Source organism: Rattus norvegicus, chromosome 2 (genome assembly GCF_036323735.1).
Source record: "Rattus norvegicus strain BN/NHsdMcwi chromosome 2, GRCr8, whole genome shotgun sequence".
In the NCBI taxonomy this organism is placed as follows: Eukaryota; Metazoa; Chordata; class Mammalia; order Rodentia; family Muridae; genus Rattus; species Rattus norvegicus.
Window position 1 is genome coordinate 197,470,693 of NC_086020.1, and position 20,317 is coordinate 197,491,009.

At 46.7% G+C, this 20,317-nt stretch overlaps 1 protein-coding gene and 1 long non-coding RNA gene across 2 annotated transcripts in view; one reads left to right on the forward strand and one right to left on the reverse strand.

Moving 5' to 3' along the window:
• LOC120100911 (uncharacterized) overlaps positions 1-4,413 on the reverse strand; it is a 24,885-nt gene extending 20,472 nt beyond the window's left edge. The window contains exon 1 of the long non-coding RNA XR_010064383.1: positions 3,753-4,413. This is a non-coding gene — a long non-coding RNA (uncharacterized LOC120100911). The remainder of the gene's footprint in view (positions 1-3,752) is intronic.
• Kcna10 (potassium voltage-gated channel subfamily A member 10) lies at positions 4,022-16,097 on the forward strand. The gene is made up of 2 exons (NM_001191713.1): positions 4,022-4,044; positions 14,366-16,097. Exon 2 carries the CDS (start codon positions 14,419-14,421, stop codon positions 15,952-15,954), a length of 1,536 nt encoding a protein of 511 aa, NP_001178642.1. The 5' UTR covers positions 4,022-4,044; positions 14,366-14,418; the 3' UTR covers positions 15,955-16,097.
• Positions 16,098-20,317: the final 4,220 nt, after the last annotated feature.

Genomic DNA, 20,317 nt, shown 5'->3' on the forward strand with positions numbered 1-20,317 from the left:
ACTCCAAGAATAGGGAACCAGGAGGCCAAGCAGGCAGGACTCGGGATTCTACCCTTCATTCACCTGCTTTAAATATTGGACTCTGTGGAAAGATTGCTCTGAATAAAAAGTGATGATGATGATGATGATGATGATGATGATGATGATGATGATGATGATGACGACGACGACGACGACGACGACGACGATGACGACGACGACAGCGATGACACAGATAAGGATCCACCTTTCCTGGATATAAATGCCCTGCCTCTTGGATCCCAACTCCTTCCTCCCTGGTCATCCAGCCTCAGGCTCAGCCAGGTTGGGTGGGTGCCAGAATGCCTTCTAGCTGGTAACCAGACCATACCCATACCATCAGTCTTGAGTATGCAGTAGCCTGTATAGGTGCTACCCAAATGTCTTAGTTTTTTATTGCTGTGACAAAACACCATGACCAAGGCAACTCATAAAAGAAAGCATTTAATCATGCTAGAGGTTTTAGAGTGTTAAAGTCTATGATGGCAGAGAAGAAGTATGGCTATAGGAACAGCTAAGACCATAACCTTGACCTTCAAGAAGGAGAGAGAGAGAGAGAGAAAGAGAGAGAGAGAGAGAGAGAGAGAGAGAGAGAGAGAATATACTGGAGGTAGTGGGAGTCTTTTGTAACCTCAAAGCACTCCCCCAGTGACACACCTCCTCCAAAAAAGCCACACCTCCCAATTCTTCCCAAATAGTTTCACCAACTAAGGGCCAAGTATTCAAACATAAGAGTGTATGGGGGAATTCTTATTCAAAGCACCACACCAACTTATTCAAAGCATACACCCTTCCTTCCTATGCTCCACACTTGTGTCACAAGAGAATTGCTCTCTGGACTTTAACTGTATCACCCTCAAAGATTCTCCTCTCTGTGGAATGCCTTCTTCCCTGCACCCTTTTCTCAATCTCGATCACCTCTTTTTTGATTCAGATGCTCCTTTGCAAAGAAGTTCTCACTGCATTCCTCGAGCAGAGTTCTGTTGTTGTAAAAATATATAAATAATAAAAGTATAGTGTTGTCTTTTACCCTGCTAGGTCCGCACCACGGAATCACATCCCAACTCTGCGGCGGCCCATTGTCTCCTGCCAATACACACTTTCCTACACTCAAACCCTCACATAAAAGAACACACAACACAATAATCTTAGATCCAATTGGTAAGATATAATTGCCCACTTAAACATACATTGCCTGGTACTATCCATCCCTTGAGAACATTAATAACAACCTGTAAATACACAGAGCAGAATCTTAACATCACCTGCCATCTTGTCCTGCCACAGTCTCTCCTCTCTCTCCCCTAGTCTCCTCCTTCCTTCAAACTTCTCTCTCGCCCATCCTTTCTTCTCCTCCAATGACAGGCCTCCTTCTATCCTGTACCTGCCCTTCACCAGTACTTTACAAATTCAATGGAGAGGTGGTTCTGGTGAAGTCACCTGAGTTCTGAGTCCTTGACTAGGCAGCTGTCCTTGGGGCAGTGGAATTAGCATCAAAATACAGTAACTTCAGGGCAAACCACAACTGAGTTCATTCCTCCACCACACAGCCACTTGCTTCCCTGCTTGCGACCCCTTCAGCCCATGAGCACAGAGCTGATGTCTTCAAGCCTGAATTCCCAATCAGCTCTGATATCCCAAAACTTTGAGCAACTTAACTTCTCCAGCAACTCAGTCTCCCCTTTGGTAAAACTGGAATAATCCTAGAACGCACTCCTGTTGCCTGTGGGATTGAATGAACTAACACAGGCAGAGCACTAGGCCCTGTACCTGATCTGTCATAAGTGCTTGAGAAATATTAACTGCTGGGTGTAGTGTTCAGTAAATGCTATGACCAGCTCCAGGCTATCTCCTGTGTATTTTCTCTGTGAATGTGTTTGCACATGAAATTCAAACATATTCATGTTTTACTTTTCTCAATTGATTCTTCTATGAATAGAAATGTAGAGAGTAAAGAACACATAAGATATGAGAAAGGTAGGGCTTTCTTCACCCATAGAAAATCTGTTCCTTGTGGAGCCCATATTCTCTCTGATTATCCAGCTGTTATTCCAAGAGTGCTTGATCAAGGGGACCAACATCCCTTGAGATCATCAGTGACTTGGTGCCTATCTCCCAGTAGAAAACTGACTGGTTCTGTTGGAGCACCTTCTGGACCATAAGCACCTTGAAAGGAGCTCATGTTTGGGCTCCTTGTTACTCAAGCATCCAGAACAGTTTCTGCATCCAATAATTAATGTGATGGTTTATCTCAGTTATCAACACACCTGGACCAAGAAGCACACTTCTAAGTATGTCTGTGAGGATGCTTCCAGAAACACTGGGTATGTGGGTCAGTGAACCCAGATGCAAACCCCCATTCTGAGAGTGAGTGACACTGTCTTGTAGGCAAGAGGCAGAAAGCAGAACTCACAAGCAAATGCCCACTTGACCCTGTCTGAGTGGGTATGTCATTTGCTGGTGTCACCTGCAGCCATCAATCTCCTCATGCTTCAGCTTTTGCAGACAGACTTGTACCAGCGATACTCCAGAGAGGTCTGAGACACAAATCTGGGACTGGGGTTGTAGCATTGGTCTCTCCTGCCAGACGGCTTCTAAGTTCTTGAACAGCTACTGCTTTCCCCAGCTCTCCAGTCTGTAGACAGCCATGGCGGGACCATTCAACCCCTGATTGTACAAGTCAATCTAATGAAGTCACTCCTAAAGTTAATAAGGCCCCTCCTCTTGTATTTGCATTCAATTTGTTCTGTTCCTCTGGAGAACTTTAGCCAATAGAGCCAGTTGGAATACATGAAAATGTAGCAAGTTAATAAATTGCCACCACCACCAACCCTTCCCCCATCCTGGTAGACTCAGCAACTGAGTCCCATCCAGACTCCCACATTCAAAGAGGAGCCCCAGCATTCCCAGTGAGTCATTACATGGTCTGACTGGGTCTGAGAAAAGAAAGGGATAGTTGGCCCCCAAATATCATCACATGCAAAATATGGCAGGAGGCCTGGGTTAGAGGCAGAAGGAGAGTGTGAAGTCTGTGTTCTCAGTCTGGTGGGGACATTTACAGTGCCACCAACAGCAGCTGGGCTCTCTGTTTCTGAGGTCTGGTGTTCATTTCTCTCCCAGGTCACTGGCTCTAGCCAAGCTGGACAAGGCCCTTTCTCTGTCACCAGCTGTGAATGGATGGCTTCTTGGAGGTCAAAGTCAGCTGAGCTTTGATTTACCCTACTGACAGGAGGAAGACAATTTTACCTGTGGTCACACAATTCACTTGCCACATGTGAGCCTGACAACCTGGGTTTAATCCAAGGAGCCCACACTGGATGGAGAGAACTTACTTCTGAAAGTTATCCTCTGATTTTCACTCTCTCTCTCTCTCTTTCTCTCTCTCTCTCTCTCTCTCTCTCTCTCTCTCTCTCTCTCTCTCTCACACACACACACACACACACACACACACACACACGCACGCGCGCGCTATCGTACACTCACATGCACATATTATACAAACACACATAATAACAACAACAATAACAACTCAGGATACTGCCTAAAACTACCTTGTGGTAAGGTCTTTTGGACACTAGCACTCATGTGGAGACACCTGGTCCCACTGCTCAACTCCATTACCCGCCTGTTGTCATGTTAGCTTTAGAAAGTATCCCAAGTTAGTGACTAACTCAGCTTCCTGGTCAGTAACTGAGCGGTGTGCCTATGGTGATGAAGCTGCCAGTTGTCCTTACCTTAGCTCACCCGTGCCCTGTGCCCTGTGCCCTGTGCCCTGCCCAGGCATTCTGCACCGTGCCACCCAACAGAGCTGGATATTCTCGCTGGAGCTTCCTCCATGGGCAGAGAGAAGCAGAGAGATCCTGTTTCACTCAGGGATAGGATTTCTGAATCCCAAGTATCTGCTGACCAGGATCCTCCCTGCTAGTCTTCCTGTGGACCTTGAGAGCAGCACATCCCTTCTGCTATGGCCAGCTGACCCCTGAAGAGCTGCGTAGGCTCACTAGGTCGGAGACAGCACTCCTGCTGGTGAGTGCTAACCCATGCTTTCTTCATTGGGCCCTCTTCAGGCTCCCATTGGCATTCTCCTAGAGGTCTGGAGGCATTCTGGGAAAATTCAATTGCATGCATGGCAACAAGTGTCAGTCAGCCAAGCTGGCTCACTTCCCAGCATGCTCTTGGGAAGCTGCATTCTTCTTATGATCTGCTTTCCCAGCTGTTTAGCTTGAGGTATTCCAAGAACACCAGCTTCAGTCTGGGTTTTCTTTCTTTGAGAAGAAAGCATAGCTGTTCACCACATCCTCATCCTCTGTGCATGCTCCAGATATTCTGGAGTCCTGCTGGGACTTAAGGAGCCCCCGGAAAACCCTCTATAACCTTCCTGCTCAGTGCTCCACAGGAAAGTCAACCGAAGAGCAGACCTTGGGAAACTAGAGGCAGGAAGACACTAGCTTTATTGTATTCTGTCAGACACACAGCAAACCCCTCCTACCACCCCACTTCCATAAGCCCACTCCACTCCCATAGGCAAATGCCTACAATTCTACTATAAGTGCTTTGTTTCCCCAAATGATGCTTTTTTGTCCCAAACAATGAATTATTCAACAAATATTTTCTTTCGGTGGTTCTTCTGTGTTCAACATAACATATTGTTCTAAGGCCTTGGGTTAGGCAAGGATATGAATCTTTCTCCCAGATCTCACTGCAAACATTGTTATTATGCTTGCTTTCCTGATTAGGGGATTTAAAAGAAAAGAGTTGAAATAACTATCTCAAGGTCACATAGCTTCGGAAATCCTGCAAACAGCTAGCTATGGTGTCATACACCTGTAATTCCAACACAAGAAAGATGAACCAAGGACATCATGAGCTCCTAGCCAGCCTGGACTACACAGAGAAAACCTGTTTCAAAAACCAAAAACAAAGAAGAGGAGGGGGAAGAAAGAGGAGGAAGAGAAACAATTTTGAAATGTGAGGAAGTTTGGAGGTACTTACAAAAGAGAGACGATGGCATCTGTCATGTTATATCCAGTGTCAACATGAGGACACAGGGCTTGGCGTTCTGACCATAAGCCACCTACACAGGGAAAGGGGAGCAATGGAGAATGTGTGGGGAGTGACTGCTGCCAGCTGGAGCAAGGGTCAAGCTTACTGCTCTCCTCTATCCCTTGATGGATGTCACATGAGTCCACACAGATGGAATTGGTCCCAGGGTCCCACCACAACACAGGAGACAGAGGCACTTGGAGGATGCTTGCTAGAGTAGGAGTAACGGGATTCCCCTGAAGACCTTCAGCTTGGATGCCTGGGTCCATTCTAGTTGGAAGAAGGAACTCTCTGGGAGCTGAACAGGGGGTACAGAAAGGTTTAAGGATCCACAACAGACATCTAGATGAGAGGAAATGTCTGAACAGGTCATGGTAAGACAGGTGTCAGGGAGGATCAGGCAGACAGGAGACATCACGAAGGCACATCTCAAAGGCTTTGGAAATGACCGAGTGAGATGGCTGTGAAGAAGGAGGCCTTTACAGAGCAGTGAAAGACTAGGGCATGTCTTGGGGGAAGGGAAAGTCAGGGTGAGCTCAGCATGGGAGCAAAGGTCAGCCTTAGCAGTATTATCAAAACCAAGCCAACAACTGGGAGAGGTGCACACACCTGTGACCTCATAACTCAGGAAGCAGAGGCAGGAGGATTTCAAGTTTAAGTTTAAACTAGGTACCTGTGTCAAGCTTATGATGATAATGATGGTTATAACAATGATAAAAATTTTATACATACAGCCCAAGGCAGCTAGGCCCAGCCTCTGACATACATCACAACCAACTTTTACATAGTACATGTCATGGTGTTTAGAGTTTTCCTAAGAGTTCGTATGCCCCTATCCTCTGCACCATAGAGAAGAAGAAACAGAGAGGAAGCAGCCTGCACAGGGCCACAGGAAGTGGAGTTTGCCAACAGCCTCAGCATCCATGCTTGTGACCACATGGCTAAGCAAAGAGCCTCATCGGAGGATAAAGGAAGGAAGGGGTAGGGGCGATCCTAGGTTAATTCATCCATGATGAATGGCAGCACATTGTCAGATCTTAGAAGATGAAAGGGCCTATCCTAAACCTTGGTGTAGGCTTCCAAGAAGCACTGGCAAGAACTAGGCTCAGATTTAAACACCGTCAGGTCCCTGCCTCACCTTCCCTAACCACTCTAGATGAGAAATACCCCCATCTTTAGATAATAGCAGTCTTCCCAGGTCAAGTCCACCTGCTGTGTCTGTCAAAAGAAAACAAGAATACAAAAGAAGTCCTTAGGAGTTGTACAAAGCGGCATGGGACACAAGAGTGGAAGGGTCGCGGAAGCTGCCGGCTTCTCGTGCCTTGATTCCTCCAGCCTCTTCATGCAGGGACAGATGTAGCAAGACTGAAAGTCTACTTTGACTACCTGTCGTGTCACATGTACTTCGGTCAACACAGATCGGACCTGAGTGGGCAGGCAGGTGTTTCTCTGCCTATTTTAAAAGCAAACAACAAACACGTAGATTTCCCTAGTGTTACACAGCTAGTGAGAAGCAGAGGCCACACTGGGGCTCAGGGCCCTGGAGTCCATACCTGCTCTGTTTCCAACTAACAAACTGGCTGTATGAAATCAGTGGCTGTTGGCAAGGTTAAGCAGGAGTAAAGAGTTAAAAAGTCGTATCACCAGTAATAGATTTTTCCTAAAAAAAAACATTCTTTCTTGCATTATTTAGGATTAATTAGAAACAGCTTCACATTTGGGGGCTGGGGGAGAACTTTTACAGGAACATAGGCCCCACCTTACCTACCGTCCTGTTCTACCTGAGGCAGCTAAGTGGGGGTGACCAGCAGGAACATTCAGAGGGGTCATCTAAATTCCTGACAGGACAAGTAGTAGGATGCAGAATCTGCATGGGAACCTGCTTGAGGACAAGGTGTGCTGCTCTGTAGACCATTCTGGGCTCTGCCTCGCTTCCCTGTAGAGGTACTCCTGGATCCACACATTCCCATGAGCCTGTTTGGGAACAGCCACCATGGGAACTCTGCAGACAGGAAGCCCACAGTTAGTTCAGTTTCACCACTTTGGAACCTGCAAGAAGGCATACAGTATCCAAAAGCAAGGCTTCGCCATATTTCCCCTGGTGTCTAGAAACCTGTCACCATAGAGACAGAGGCACCCTTCTCTCACAGGCAAATAGGGAGGCAACGTGGGCCCTTAATGCACAAAACCATGAGGTCCAGGGCAAAGAGTCCAAGAGACCTTTTTTCCTGGCTGATTTTTGAAGTAAAATTATTTTCCCCAAGATCAGTGGGTTCTGGTCCCCATGGTTAACAGCAGCTAAATTGTAAGCCTCTCATCGCTCCTGGAATGAATTATTCTGGGATCATTCCTTTCCGAATTGTTACTGCTACTCGGGGTTTAAGTGAAAGAGCTCTTGCCTGCATCTTTCCATCCCTTTAGGAAGATAGCTTTGTCCTTGAGCAGTCCTCACAGGGAGAGAGACACACTGCCCACGCTGTGCCCATCGCCACTCTAACAAGGAAGAGAGCCACGTGACCAGCCATCTGAGCCCCCTCCAGTCCTCTCTGCCTTCTTCAATTGCTGCAAGCAACAGAATCTTCTCCTGTTCCGAGAGGCAAAAAGATTAGATTGGAGAAAGGGGCCAGGCACCCCTGGAATAGAAACGTCTGTGCAGTGTGGGTGGTGGTGCAGGAGTCTGCCTTTATGTATCTGCATATTTGCTGAGATGTCTTGGTAACTGTGTGTGTAATATGCATGTGTCTGTGAGTACTTGTACAAGAAGTGTGTGTCTATGTGTGGGCATATGTTGTTTCACATGCATGCAAGCACATGTATGCATGCCTCTGTGTGTGTGTGTGTGTGTGTGTGTGTATCACAGTTTCTAGAAAAATTGAATGAATTCACATGAGCATCACCCATGTGGGTCTGCTGTTGTGGAATTAGAGGGTAATAGGAAGAATGTTGAGTTTGGAATTTAAACACCCGTGTGTGAGTCACAGCTTCCTAGCATGGACTAGTCATACACCTTCCTGGACTTCATTGTCTCTCTATGTTAAATGAAGATAAGGGTCCTTGCCAATGACAGTAGACAGTGCCAGGTTCAAACCCTTTATGGATTTCATATGCATCGTTAATCTGAGGTGAGCAATCACCTCACCCATTGTGCCAGGACAGGAGGAGATAGTCTTACCAGAGCACAAAGGAATAGCGATCAGGCCACAGAAATTGGCCTCTGCTGGCCTTCTTCTCACTCAGCATCACATGCATCTCAGGCAGCTTCTGAGAATGCTCTGCTACTGCACCAAGAAGGGTAGAACATGGTACCAAGAGAGGGGAAGGTGGAAGGACCAATCTCACCCTGACACTATCAGCATCCACAGAGCACCTACATCACATGTGAGGTGCTTCTGTGTGGCATAAGTCCCTCTCCAGCAACTCTTGAAGCAGAAAGCAAGGAAGTCGCCATAATGCTGAGGGACCTTAAGTCAAAGGATCCTCCAGCTTGTCCACAGTCACACAGGTAGCAAATGGGCAGACCATGCAAGATCAAGAGCCACGCGGAAACTGAGAGCTGGCCTTTGTCTCTGCCCCCAGAGCCTGTACCCACAGTCACTCAATGTGGCAGTGTTTGCTGAAGAGAGAAAAGAAAGTGGTAGTCTTGAGAGCTAGCCTGGAGAGGACCACCAAGACTTGGAGCTAGCTGGCCATAGAGGGTAGAAGAGGGAAATCAAACATGAAAGGAGCACCAAGGCCAGGAATTGCTTCCAGTGAGACAACAGCGCCCTCTCCTGTCCAGACAGAGCAGCGCCACAGTCAGTCTTCCACCTCCTTTTCTGGCAATCCTCCACTCAGAGCCCCACAAGACAATGAAAACCCAATTCCAAACTAGCCCTGCCTGAGAGCTCCCTGGTCTGGTCTCCTCCACCAACTGACAACCCTGAAATATCTGACCTTGCCAGTGACAAATACCCGTGTGCTCCCTGTCTCTGAGACACGGGGCCCCGAGGCACAGAATACACAGTTGTCTCTGCGGATGACTTCTTGCAGTCATTATCAGACTCCCTGACAGCTGCTACCTTACTTGACTATAGAGGAGGTGTTGGGTTGCTAGGCAACCAAAGACAACCTGTGTAGAAAGGCCAAGGAATGGGCTCCAGATCCTTCCTGCTTAGTACAGCTCAGTGACCTTGCAAAGTTAGACCTGCAAACGACTGTTTTAGAAGCCTGTGGTGGAGCGTGCAGAAAGAGGCTTGGTGATGGTGGAGACCACCACACCACAAAGACTCATCAGCATCTGTGCATGGACCAAAAGTCCAGACATGTTATAGAGTAACAGAGAAGCTGGAAACACTGTGATCTAGGCAAAGGCAGTGAAAATGGCTTAAAGGGGCTTCTCAGTATCTAGATGATGTGCCTCAGGCCATACGACAAGTCTGTCTGGCTCTGGGGAAGAGCAATAAGATAACAAGTAAGTCCCAGGGTATTTGACATACCCTAGGACAGTGGATGGGCTAGACTGCTCCTGAGTGCTACATGCTGTGAGACACAAGCATAGCCACCCTCTGGAGGGAAAACGTGAACCAACAGTACTGGGCCCTGAAAAGTATAGACAAACTTTTAGAGAGCTCTCAGGAGGACAGAAGTACCTCCACCTGGCACCCTGCAGGAAAGCTGTCCCTTCAGGCAAGGTTAGAAGAGTGGCCTGCACACATGGTGGCCTAGAAGGAGGAAGTGTGCCATGGGGAAGGAGGTCCATCTGCACACCGATGCAGCCAGCACTGTTCTGGGCGAGCATATGGATGATGAGAGGAATCAGACATTGTGATCCCTTCAGATGGGTGAGAGCTCTGCCTGGAGTCAGAGCAATTCTACAGAGGCCTTAGAGGCCCAGCAAATAAAAGCCAAGACTGCTATTAGATGTCACACCAGCCAACATAACAACGGAAGCTGCTCCAAAAATTCTCAGCTCCTTCCTTACTGAGGGACCTTTCTAACCCAGAGAACAATACCTCAGGCTGTGAATCCAGGGAAGGAATGAAATTCAATCTTCCTTACTACAAATGACCATTGGAACAAAGTGAATTATCTCTAAGGAAAGGATTCTCCCATATTACAAAATGGCATGAGCATGGGTTTAGGATGGAAGGTAGTTTGTATGGCCAGAGGCTGCATGCACATTTCAGACGTTTCTCTACTGGATTCACACACACACACACACACACACACACACACACACACACACACACACACTCAGAGGGGCAGCCCTCCTCTATGAATCCAGAAAGCACAGTGAGCCCAGGTCACGGGTTGCATTCCCTCTTGCTAAATATCCACTGATCCCAGCCAGCTAGGAAAATGGTGTCTTTTAAACATGACAGAGTTGACAGAATTTTAACAATATGATAACCTAAGCAAGATCTGCATAAATACCACATGCCATCAGGGTCCTTCACAAGTCCCTGCCCCTCTGTGAAGAAGAGGTCAGACAATGGCTTCTGAGAGGGAGAATCTGTTTTCTCCAAGGATAAGTCCCTTAATGGAGTATTCAGTATCAAGTGAACAGCGCTAAACACATGTACATATGAGCAACACTAAATAGATCCTGTAGATCATACAGATGCATAGATCATATCTATGTATAATGAAGATAGAAGAGGTCATGAATTTGTGAGAGTGGAAACATAAGATGAATTGGAGGGGGAGATACAAGTAATGTAAACACTGTACTCATAAGTGAACTTCTCAAAGGATTATTTTTAAAAAATATCTGCTGAGCCCTTATAATGTGGTCTGTCTTGGAGCTGGGCACCATGTGAGTTCCACACAAGAGCACACATGCAGCAAAAGAGCACACAGATGCAGCCCATACAGCCTTCAAAACACACACACACACACACATACACACACACATGCACACACACGCACACACATGCACGCACACACACACACACATGCACACACACATTCACACACACACACACACACATGCACACACACATTCACACACACACATGCACACACACACACACCATGTCATTTCCCTTGGTCCTTACCCAGATCTTGCAGAACAGAGGCAAAGCATGCACTCTGATCTCTGTTTGCTTGCTCTCCTTTGACCCTTGAGGATTCAGGATACCACGATGCACACTAGACCAAGCCTGCAGCCTGGTGCTTTCTGTGCTGTGTATGCGCCTGTGAGACAATCACTGGCGCCCACGTTGTAATTCCTCCTGCTTTCCCACCCTTCCTCCCAGGCCACTGCCGCTCAGCTTCCTGCTGCTGTAGGTTAAGGAACGTTTGAGGTTTTGTATTCATGAAATTACTCTATACATTTTCGTCTGGCTCCTTTGACTCAGCCTATTTTCTTATTATAGGTGACAACACAAACGGAGGCTTGATGAGATACGCAAGCAGTTAGTGTAGGCAATGCAGGTGTCCTGGCTCGGAGCCGAGTATGCTGCCTGTCACTCAAACTTACCAGACATCAACTCCATCGTTCAATCACCAGACATTAACTGAGCACTTGAGTTGGCTGACTGTGTAAAACCAGACATGATCCCTGCCCTCAGGAACATGCAATCATTCCTTCCTGCCTTTATTAACCAACATAGCAAATAATATTTACCAAATAACCACTCAGTGTGGATGCACTGCTTGAAATGATGCTGTCCCCCAAACCCTCCACCATCCTCCTATCTGCCACTTCAGACTGGACACTGGTACAGAGAGTGATTCAAGGTAAATCCTGTCCTTCAAGAACATGCAAAAACAGTAGTGCCCCGCACTCTGGGCACTTGCAAGAGGCTTTAGGTACAGAGACTGAGCCATGCAGAGGGAGCCTATTGTCCCTCCACATGGAGAGCCAAAGAGTATTCAGTGCAGCAAGCCAGGATACAAGAAGGCAGATAGAGCTAGACTGGCCAGTTAGGCTCTGTGGCAGGATATAGACTGTCCATATGAGCTGGGAAGATGACAAAAGAGAGAAAGTGGCCTAGAAGTGGGACAGCTTAGAGGTGGGTCAGGTAGAGCAGATGGGAAGAGTATAGAGCTGAGATTCCTTCTGCATTTCCTCACCTGAACCCCGTTCTCCCCCTTGAGTTTTCTGTAGTGATGAGGAAGGGAGGGTGGAGGGCAGTTACCTACACTTAAAGAAAAGATAGCTTAGGGGTTACAAAGTTACACCCTAGTAACTCTCAATCTCTCTTTGTACACTTTCTTTTGGGATTTGAGTTTGCACATGTGAGTTCAGGTGCGCCTGTCCTATGCCCAGAGGGCAGAGAAGGCCATCTAGTGTCCTTCCTGCTTTGTCTGTCTCTGCCTTATTCCCTTGAGGTAGGAATTCCATTGAACTTGTAACTCACTGCTTTTTTAGTGGGACTGGCTAGCCAGAAAAATCTCAGCAAGCATATAAGCTTCTTTCTTGCCTCAACACATACGTGCACACACACACACACACACACACACACACACACCACAGAACTGAGATTAGATGAGAATGTGACACACCTGGGGTACCAGGGATCCAAGCATATTTCTTCATACTTGCATTTCAAGCTCTCTCACCCACTAAGCCTCCTCCCAGCCCCTCAGCATGGTCTTTGAGATGGGAATTACTAATTCTTCTTATCCACTTCATATAGCAGAAAACTAAGAGTCATAAAAATCCAGTAGTTTATTCGAAAATACACATCCCCTGAGTAGTGAAACTAAGCTCCAAGCCAGTCCACTTTCACCCATGTTAGGGGCACATATATAGACCCAGGATTTGAGCTGCTGGCTCTGTTCTCAAAAATCTTACACACAGTTCCGTCCCATGTTCCAACCACTTGCTCTTTGCCAAGCCTCACGCAAGGTGCACACGTGGGTATATCTTCTGCAGTCTATAGAGAAGGAGTAGCTCGGTGAAATGAGGAAGCCAGCAAAGGCCACACATGTCTAAGAGGGTGCTCAGCTCCTGACCTAACCATCTAATCACTGTACATGGACTGCAAAGCGGGCAAGGCAAGCCTCCAAAGAGCTGAGATCCTGCAGTTCCATAACCCTGGCTCCCTACACCTCAGCCCCCTGTGGTGTAGTAGCGATGGCTCTGGGCCAAGACACCACCACAGAGCTCACAGGACTCTGCAGCACTAGCTACAGAGTTGTTGAAAGTCACTTGCCCACTTGATACAATACAGCTGTCTTCTAACTATTGCCATCCAGCGCGATAAGGGAATGTGAAATCACTTTGAAGAAACTACAACACTGTACACAGCAGGGACTCCCTGTCCCCTGTAATGTAACTATTCCAAGGCCATGGCCACTACAGATGCCACCTCAGGTTAGGTCACTTACCTCTCTCTCCATATTCACTCTAGACTGCCTGACTAGTGTTCTTCAATAGAAGCAGAAGCTGGCAGGAAACTGGAGAGAGTGTTCGTCTATGTTCATGCATATCCAAGCCTTTGTGCTTTTTGTCCTAAGCCTACCCCAAATGCCCCCTACACAACAGAGATGGGAGAGGAAGGGAGGGAGGGAGGAAAGGCTGAAAAGAGAGAATTCCACTGAAAATTATTCACCTTGATTTAGAGCCAAAAACTTCCACTGGCTAGTGACTTCCAAATTTCCTGTGACGTGGAGACACTGGCAAACACAGCAATAGATAAAATCCTCTTTCTGCCAAGCATTTCACACATGTATCACATTAACGCTACCCTCAACGATCTCCTTCCAGATAAGGGGCTCCAGTCACAAACAGCATAATTTTTATGAAGTGTGTAGATCAGCCACCCCGCCTCCATCTTCTTAGTTTTCTTGAATACCATCCCAGACCTCAGGACGTGGTCCAAGAGGTAGTGATGGAGTTGACAGAAAAGAGAAGAGCTTTGGCTAGGAAGATTTTTAAGAAACTGACTGTTGGGCACAGAAGAGTTAAGAGTGACAGTGGGTGTGGAAATGTGCTGGATATAATGACGGACTTGACAAGAATACAAAACTATGCACATTATTACCAAGGAACATTAACTTTCTCTTTATGGAGACCGCCTTTATGCCACCATGTTTCTAACCTTCCTATTCTGGGGACAGCTTGCCCCTCATCCCTAGGATCATTCCTTGTACTTTTTTTAAACTAGTAGTTGGTGGGTACAAACTCAGAGGAGCAAAATAATACCAAGGATTTATTGTTGCTGGAAACACCACAGCATTCTTCCTCAAGCTAATGCTAAATACTGTATCTTACACTATAAAGCATATTCATTTTACTGCTGTGTCTTGCCTCAATGGTCAAGAACCAGTATATCCTGCCCTGACTCCCATATAATAAATCCCTTCTTCCCCACAGCTTCCAGTGTGTAGTAGACTGAGGTCTTCATGCTGCTGTTCTGACTCCCTAGAATGGATGTGTGTAGCTGGAGAGAAATGGAAGTTGCTCTGGTCAATTTTGATAACTCAGATGAAATCCATGAAGAGCCAGGCTATGCCACAGACTTTGACCCAACCAGCTCAAAAGGCCGACCTGGTAGCAGTCCTTTTTCCAACTGGAAAGTCCTTATCAGTGATAATATCAGCCATGAAACTGCCTTCTCCAAGATCCCAGGAGAGTATGTGGATCCCCCAGGGTCTGAGCCAGTGGTCTTGAATGAGGGAAACCAAAGGGTCATCATCAACATTGCTGGGCTGAGGTTTGAGACTCAGCTCAGAACTCTCAATCAATTCCCAGAGACACTCTTGGGAGACCGGGAGAAAAGGATGCAATTTTTTGACTCCATGAGAAATGAGTATTTCTTTGATAGAAACAGACCTAGTTTTGATGGAATCTTATATTATTACCAGTCTGGTGGGAAAATACGGCGGCCAGCCAATGTGCCTATTGATGTTTTCGCTGATGAGATCTCTTTCTATGAACTGGGTAGCGAGGCCATGGACCAGTTCCGGGAGGATGAAGGCTTCATTAAGGACCCTGAAACACTGCTGCCCACCAATGACTTTCACCGGCAATTCTGGCTTCTCTTCGAGTACCCTGAGAGCTCCAGTGCAGCTCGAGGTGTGGCTGTGGTCTCGGTTTTGGTTGTAGTCATCTCCATCACCATCTTCTGCCTGGAGACACTCCCGGAGTTCCGAGAGGACAGGGAGCTGAAGGTGGTCAGAGACCCCACCATCAATACAAACAAAACAGGCCTCTCCCAGACCATGTTCACTGATCCTTTCTTCATGGTGGAGTCCACCTGCATTGTGTGGTTCACCTTTGAGCTGGTGCTCCGGTTTGTGGTCTGCCCCAGCAAGCCTGACTTCTTCAAGAACATCATGAACATCATCGACATCATCTCCATCATCCCCTACTTTGCGACCCTCATAACAGAGCTAGTACAGGAGACCGAGCCAAGCGCCCAGCAGAATATGTCCCTCGCCATCCTGAGGATCATCCGTCTGGTGAGGGTCTTCCGCATCTTCAAGCTCTCCCGACACTCTAAAGGGCTGCAAATCCTGGGGCAGACGCTGAAGGCTTCCATGAGGGAGCTGGGGCTACTCATCTTCTTCCTCTTCATTGGGGTCATTCTTTTCTCCAGTGCAGTCTACTTTGCTGAAGTGGATGAGCCAGAGTCCCATTTCTCTAGCATTCCTGATGGCTTCTGGTGGGCTGTGGTCACCATGACAACTGTAGGCTATGGTGACATGTGCCCGACCACCCCAGGAGGGAAGATTGTGGGTACACTGTGTGCCATTGCCGGTGTCCTCACTATTGCCCTCCCTGTGCCTGTCATTGTCTCCAATTTCAACTACTTCTACCACCGTGAGACTGAGAATGAGGAGAAGCCAAACATCCCAGGAGAACTTGACAAAATCCTCAACAGCATGGGTTCCAGAACGGGGAGCACTGAGTCTCTTAACAAGACCAATAGCAGCCGTTCTGCAGAGAAGTCCAGGAAGTGACCAGCCCAAGGCTTCTAGATTCTCTGAACTTCTCTCTCTCTCTCTCCCTCCTTTCACTGTTTTCCTAGGATGAAAATTATGTCATGTGGCCAAGAGGCCATCTCTGACTGTGAGCTCTCTTAATAAATTCATACTTCTGTTCTATTTCCCGGGCTGTTTGTTCTCAACCCATTACAAGATTTCCTCTCCTTTCCTGTGAAAGTATTAGTTCAACCTGTGGATGTTACTTGTTCGTGTGAAAGTGCAGATGCCAAGCCTGCCCAGGCCTAGGGAATCAGAATCTAACTTTTAACATAATAAAGTTTAAGAAGTATGAGGTTTGGTCTTCCTTTAAATGCTGCATATTAAAAGACCAGAACTGGGCTGAGGAGGTGGTTAGTAAAGAGTTTGCCATGTAAATTCGAGAATCTGAGTTTGAATACCCAACACATACATACAAGCTAGACAGGTATGGCCTAGTGATCCTACTACTAAGGAGACAAAGACAGGAAATCCCAGGAACAAACTACCAGCTAGACCAGCCCAACTGGCGAGTTTCAGTTTCAATGAGAGACCTTGCCTCAAAATATAAGATGAAGTGTGTTGAAGAAGACACCTAACATCAGACTTGTGAAAGTGTACTGACATGAATGTGTACTGACACACACGTGAACATCCATACAGATGTGCACTCACACCACCACATATGCAAGTAAATATATACATATAAAATAAAATGTAAATAAGTAATATAAAAATCCAGAACTGTAACAATGAATATAAATGAGTTCCTAGTACTGACACCTGTTTAGCATTACATAAGCTAAGTCCATCCACTGAGATCGTATCACTGCCTCCCACTATAGCATGCACAGCAGGCTGGATTTATGTCTCCCTTGCCAGCCTGTCTGGTAGAAATGAGAAAATTCTAAAGAGGTACTCGTGCCCCCTCCCTTTGGCTACCAGACTATCCAAAGTACTTCAAGAGATTGGAATCTCACCTCAGGAGTCTCATGCCAGGGGAAGGAAAATACTGAATCCTCTCACCAGCCAGAGAAGGAACTGGTCTTCAGAAAGAGATTTACAACCTGTCAAACCATCTTGCAGGAGAGACTGGAGCAGAGACGGTAATGGGTTAATAATCCTTGGGACCATGTCTTAACTGAGACTGTTTAACCATACTTGCCTCTACCCCTTTACTTAAATCTATCCTTCAAGCTGGAACCCCCAAAGTCTCTCCATTGAAATACTAATCTTTTACATAAGGTGTGGTTTCTACTGGGAACTTTCATTCATACACTTCTAATTTGGCTCTTTAGATTGGCTTACTAAGGATGAATGGTGGGGCCCAGCTCTTTAGGGCTTTCAGGGCACAGGCTGGTAAGTCTGGTTGCACTCCATATTACCCTCAAATATACCCTGAGGTCACCCGGGAACAAGCATTCAGGCTCCTGCCTTTGAGTCTTGCTTTCTTTGCCTTAAGGAAGAGGGTTTGAATAGATTGGGGAAAGAGTGAAAGGAATTTGAAACTGACTTTCAATCCTCATTTGTCCCCAGATCTCTTCCCAATTCATAGATATGGTACATGCCCATCCCCCTTGGTCCTTAACCCTTTCCTTAGACAGTGGGCATGAAACATACTCTTCAATGCTTTTACCTGGCCTACTTCCAAGGAGCAGCTCAGACACTGGAGATTCTAAAAATGAGTATGAAATGTGCCAGAGGACAGTTCCAGGATTATAGACCTGTCTGCCTACCTTGGGCTTCATCTCCCATAGGATAACCAGGAATTGGCCAGTAGCCTGAGGAGCAGCTGGAGCAGAAAAAGCAGGCATGTGTCCAGAGGCCAGGCTTACCAAAGGATGACAGCTGTGTCTAGTTGACCTGAATTGAAACATGGCTTTCCTGAGAGAGGAGTTTAGTCAACCCACCAAGCTCCCAGGATAAGAGAATCAGAATCCTAAAGGATAGGAAAGGAAGCTGCTACTCTGTCCCTCCCAACCTACCTCCTCAAGTAAGCAAAGCTTGTGCCTCTCTCTATCCCAATACCCAAATTCTAACCTCATAACAAAGGTAAGTCAGTGCAAGAGCAATGCCCCGGGGCCCTAAGTCACTGCACAGCCCACAGTACACAATTCCTCCATGTATGTCAGAGTTCTTCAGAAAAGTAGAACCAAAGGTGGATGGGCCTGTGAGTATGAAGGTCTGCATACAAACATTTGCATAAATAAGCTTATACACGCACTTACAACATTATATATGTGGTAGTCCTTTTATGTACTGTGGATACCTTTTAAGGCTTCTAAGGTTCATGTTGGTAACCTACATGGGTAAGCAGGTGAGCTGGAAACCCAAGAGAACTAGTAGCATAGTTCCAGCTTGGCGGCGGGCAGGTACAAAACCCAAGTAGAGTCCTCAAATGCTTCTTCGTGTATTGGATTACAGTTAATACTGGTACTCGCAGCTAGACGACGTGCAGAGAACAAGTTCGTGGAGTGCTCAGCCATGAATGAGGCATGTGTATCACCCATCCTTCCCACAGGCTCAGGGGGCATCTCCAAGGAGGGGAGGTGATGCTGCAAGTCAGGGAAGACTAAGGCAAAACAGGCTCCTCACCAGGACAGGAACACTGCACTCATGAGCTCACAACAGCTGTGGTTGGCTGCCCAGGCTCTTGTCAATCAACCTTCCAGCATAGAATGACGAGAACGCCATGAGCCCCTCCCTACTCTACCTGAAGGGCTATGGACAGTTGGTGATTGCTAAAAAGGGAGTCAGTTTTCTTCGGAGATGTGGTCCCTGGTAAGTTGACTGTGCTCCAGTAGATGACCCCACACCCATTCATATATGGGCAGCTCAAACAACTCAATGGGAGGTAGATGATAGATAGATAGATAGATAGATAGATAGATAGATAGATAGATAGATAGATAGATAGATAATGTGGGAGGGTCCACATAAATTAATGAGTTATTACTTTATAAGTGCTTTCCTTTGGAACTAATTAATAGTTACCAGAAGAACTTGCCTTTATAGTCGCAGTCAAAATGCAGCCCTCAGCAGAAGGAAATTGAGTCTAGGGACAGCATAAAAGTTGATTCATGGGCTGGGAAAATGTGTGAGTCAATAGAGTATCTTACAAGCACAAAGAACTGAGTTCAATACCCAGAGCCCATGCTTTTAAAAAGTCCAGGGTGGTAACATGCATCAGTAACATCAACACTGAGAAGGCAGAGGCAAGCAGATCCCTCAGGTTCTCTGTCAGTCAGCCCTGCCTACTTGGCATATTCCAGGACAGTGGAAGACCCTATCTCAAAAAAAGAAAAACTATAGACAATATATGAGGAGTGACATCAGATGTTATCCTCTGACCTCCACAGGCAAAATAAACACAGATGCATAAAAGCTCATACATACACATAAGACAATCAAATTATCTGATGTAGGATGCAGACTATAGCCAGAATCCGGATATCATAAATAATAACCAGCTGCCCTGTTAGCTGCTTTACATGGGTGGTTTATATCTCATCTTAACTACTACAAAGTAGGGATTATTTCCATTTAATTGGTGAGATATCAAATCTTCATCAAGTTTAGTAATATTTTTCCTGTGGCAAAGTCACCTCAGTGGAAGGGACACCAAATTGGCAGCTCTGATAATAGCCAAATTATGGTTTCTCACACCTTCTTGGTTAGAAACCCAATACCTGTGTTGTAATCCTCAATCCTCCCTCCTCCCAACCAAACTAAAGGTGTTTCGGCATAGTCCTGCATAGCTCGCTCCCTGAGCTATGGACAGGCTGGTTAGAGTCACCTCTGCTGTCCCAGCCTCTCCCGGTCCACACTTGTATCCACTGGTCTGGGAAGGAGGATTTTACAAGATTGCATCACAATCACCTGGGCACAGACTCACCATGGCCTCCCAAGACAGTTGCTCACACAGACAGCTGCCATGTGCTCCTCATAGATTCTCAGAAACTGGCCCTACTGGGCCATGCTGCCTTCCTCAAGTCCCAATTGGGAGTGCACAAGCTGGAGCAGGAGTAAATTAAGCAGGATGCTTTCAGTCACAAGTGACAGAAACTTAGCCCAAACTGAACCAGTTTTGTTTAGATTGTATGGCTCCCAACTGAGCACTGCCAACAGAAAGGCCAAGAGTGGGGTGGTGGCATCTGGGGACTCAAACTCTACTTCAGAGCTCTCGATTCCTCCTCCCGTGTTCTGCTGGATGACCTCCTTCTGCCCGGAGTGAACATTCTCAATAGGGCAGGAAGACTAGCAGTCCTCAGTTCACAGTTTTATCCCTACTTAATCAAAACAGGAGAGAGAGAGACAGACAGACAGACAGACAGACAGACAGACAGACAGAGACACAGAGACA